The sequence below is a fragment of the Octopus bimaculoides genome, chromosome 25, assembly GCF_001194135.2.
Source record: "Octopus bimaculoides isolate UCB-OBI-ISO-001 chromosome 25, ASM119413v2, whole genome shotgun sequence".
NCBI classification, from domain to species: Eukaryota; Metazoa; Mollusca; class Cephalopoda; order Octopoda; family Octopodidae; genus Octopus; species Octopus bimaculoides.
In genome coordinates, this window is record NC_069005.1 from 29,150,962 (window position 1) to 29,154,838 (window position 3,877).

The window sequence follows — 3,877 nt, forward strand, 5'->3', positions numbered from 1 at the left end:
CTCCACAGACACGTGTACCCTTAACGTAGTTCTCGGGGATATTCAGCATGACACAGTGTGACAAGGCTGGCCCTTTGAATTACAGGCACAACAGAAACAGGAAGTAAGAGTGAGAGAAAGTTGTGGTGGAAGAGTACAGCAGGGTTCGCCACCATCCCCTGCCGGAGCCTCGTGGAGCTTTAGGTGTTTTCGCTCAATAAACACTCACAACACCCGGTCTGGGAATCGAAACCGCAATCCTATGACCGCGTGTCCGCTGCCCTAACCACTGGGCCATTGTGCCTCCAGCAGCTCCACTCATTATACTAAATAATAAAACAATATTCAAAAATATCGATGTTTTCTAAAAAAAATAGCTTTACAGTTTATTTTATTTCTCTTAAAATCCACTTTCCTAAAATCCACTTTCCTAAGGACTAGCTTAAAATATTAAAAAAAAACATTTCTTCCCACTGGTGTTGCAAGGATTCTCAGGGTCAAAAAGAAAACATTCACAAGGCATTAGTCACTCTGGGGCTATAGTAAAAGAGACTTGGCCAGGGTGCCATGCAGTAGGACTGAACCTGAAACCACAAGGTTGTAAAACAACCTTTTTGACCATTCAGCCATGATTTATGACTATATGTACTAACATCACTAAAACTATGTCACAAGGACTAAAATTCTTCTTTGGTGGCAAAAAGTACTTCAACTTTGGTAAAGTTTGAAGTAGGACTCCCACTGGAGTACTGACCACTTTCCATGAGAGGGTGGCACTGTTGTTGCTGCTACTACATATAAACACACCAGGGTAATTGTTCAGTTTAGGGATATTAAAAAAGTAAATAAAAATTGAGGGGAGATAACTAGTAAAGGGACATAAGTCAATTCACTGTTGAACAGCGAATACTGTAGTAAGGTAACAGGGTGAATTACAATTTTCACAACATGTAGAAATTCATAATTAGTCAACGCTGTGCCAACCACTGAAGAATCTTGTCTTGTAATTCGGTTAATTGGGCGATATTCCAAGATTGATTCATCAACATCAGCAATATCAAATAAAAATTGGTAGTTGTGGGTCCCGTGCTGGTAGTACATAAAAAGCACTGTCCGAACGTGACCGATGCCAGTGCCGCTTTGACTGACTTCCATACCGGTGGCACGTAAAAAGCACCATCCGACCGTGGTCGATGCCAGCTCCTCTGGCCCCTGTGCCGGTGGCACATAAAAAGCACCCACTACACTCTCAGAGTGGTTGGCGTTAGGAAGGGCATCCAGCTGTAGAAACACTGCCAGATCAGATTGGGGCCTGGTGCAGCCTTCTGGCTTCCCAGACACCAGTCGAAACCGTCTGACCCATGCCAGCATGGAAAACTGACGTTAAACGATGATGATGATGATGATGATTGTTGTAGATCTTAATTTGTTTTTATATATTTGTTATGAATTAATATTTTTATAGAAAGATAGCAATACGAAGAGCATTTAACTTTTAAGACATCGGTTTTGAATATATGGAAGCGGGGTGTATTTTCCCTTAAAAACCTTCTCCCACCAATGACAGGTGAATTGGGTCGGGGAGATAGATGGGGGGGGAAAAAAGGGATTGAAATGAGTTAAAATAAGAAAATCTCCCCAATTAATTCCAAATTTCTCACCTGTACATCTCTTTTGTAGAACTTTGATTTCTTCATGCATTCCTTTCAAAGTCTTAGCATGTTGCTGACGTAAGAACAACATCTCACTCTCCAAGTTCCGGCGCTGTATGGGACTTTCAGACATCTTGGATTTATTAGAATAGCTGTTATTGTTATCAGATCTGGCAGAGTCAAAAGAAAGAAAAAAAAGGATGAAATCGATTTTTTTAACAAAAAAAATGTAAAGACAAAAAAAAAATGAAAACAAGGAGGAAAACAAAATAAGAGCTTTTAATATCAGTTATTGAAGAATATGATGGAGAAAGTTGAGAGAGCTTTTACCTCTGTTGACAACCAAAGATCTCTCCCAGAATGAAGGGAAGATTGTATGATGCACGTGTACAAAATGTGATGCTGCATGGTAGTGAAACATAGGACATGAGAAGGCTGGAGAGGAACGAAGCTGTTATGCTCCACTGGATGTGCAATGTCAGTGTGCATGTGCAACAAAGTATTGGTTTATTGAGAGAGAAGTTGGAAATAAGAAGAATTAGATGCGATGTGCATGAAAGGAGACTGCGCCGGTTTGGTCATGTGATGTGGATGGATGAGGACAGTTGTGTAAAGAAGTGCCGATCACTTAAAGTGGAGGGAAGTTGTGGAAGAGAAAGGCTCGAGAAGATATGGAATGAAGGCCAATCTCTAAACGCTGAACCTTATGAAGGTAATGACAAAGGACCAAGTTATGTGGTGCCTTGCTGTACTTGAGAAGACCTGCCCACAACATATAAGTCAGATAAGCATGAGTCCAATTGGTCCTGTAATTGAGTTTTTTCCTTTCGCTGTTTTCATGGGTCCCCATGATTCTCTGTCACTATCCAATTCCATTATTACAAATTTGATTTGGAAGCTTGAGTCATAGTAAGTCTTTCATTAGCTGACTACACAACCATGGACGCCATCCCTATGGATGCACTGCAGTTACTCTCTTGATAGAGCTTGGTGATCCTGACCATTGATCTTCTGGGATTCCTCTGCTTAGCATCAATGTAAGAAGCACTGTTGCATCAGCCAAGCTCCTCTGCCATATTCCTGGCAGTGTGGTTGGACAGGTGCCATGCCTTGCCAAAGGGCAACCCATAACTATGCTCCTCCTTTTTTTGTCTGGATGTGGTGTCCACTCTGTCAATTTGGTATTCCATCTATTGTCCATCCTTCCTTCTAAACACAGCTGACAAAAGACCAGATATTTTCCAGATAATATTGGCATTAAGAAGGGCATCTAGCTGTAGAAACTCTGCCAAATCAGATTGAAGCCTGGTGTAGCCATCTGGTTTCACCAGTCCTCAGTCAAATTGTCCAACCCATGCTAGCATGGAAAGCGGACGTTAAATGATGATGATGATCCATTAATCCTGTTGCCACTCCTTATCCTGTTGTTTCGCCACTTAACCATTTTGTTAATCTTCAGTATTCCCCTTTAAATGGTTCTTAGTGTTGCTCTTAATGTATTTTCAATACTCTTGTTGGTGATCCACGTTCCTGATGCATATGTATTGGTAGGCATCACACACTGGTTGAAGACCTTTCTTTTTAGACACTTCAGCAAATTACAGCTCATGATGTGATTCAATTTACCAAAGGCTGCCCATCCCAACTGCATTTGTCGTTCAATTTCTTTAGTCTGGTTTTTATCCTTTAAGCATATTTGTCCAAGACAAATGAATTGGTTCACATGTTCAACTATTTCATCTTCCAGCTGTGATTAGATGCTTGGAGATTATCTTTGTTTTACTAATATAAATTCTAAGCCCACATTTTTAGCTTTCTTCTTTTACTTCTCTGAGCATTTCTGTTGGTTCTTTAATGATGCTCCTGGAAACGAGTACAGTATCATCAGTGAATCTGAGATGATTTAGCATGCATCCATTTATATTTATTCCATTATCTGACCAATAGAAGTTTTTAACAACCTTTTCTAATACAGACATGAATTATTTCAGTGATTATCATGTCTCCTTGTCTGACTCCTTTACCAGTTTTGATGTCAACTACTTTGTTGTTCATAGTTGCTGCAGTTCTACAGTTGATGTACACATTCCCTAATAACTTTAAATAGTCTCCTCCGATTCCCTTTTTCTCCTCTGAATATATCACTAATTTTCCCAGAATCAAAAGCTTTTTCAAAATCTACAAATGTTATGCATAATGGTATGCTGTATATATATATATATATATATATATATATATATATATAT

The 3,877-nt window shown here is 39.7% G+C and overlaps 1 protein-coding gene across 1 annotated transcript in view; it reads right to left on the reverse strand.

Annotated features, from left to right (window-relative positions):
- The window catches only part of LOC106883899 (probable serine/threonine-protein kinase DDB_G0267686), an 11,345-nt gene that overhangs the window by 3,847 nt on the left and 3,621 nt on the right, over nt 1–3,877 (reverse strand). The window contains exon 3 of the mRNA XM_014935038.2: nt 1,641–1,801. Within this exon, the coding sequence (XP_014790524.1) occupies nt 1,641–1,764 (124 nt within the window). The 5' untranslated portion in view covers nt 1,765–1,801. The remainder of the gene's footprint in view (nt 1–1,640; nt 1,802–3,877) is intronic.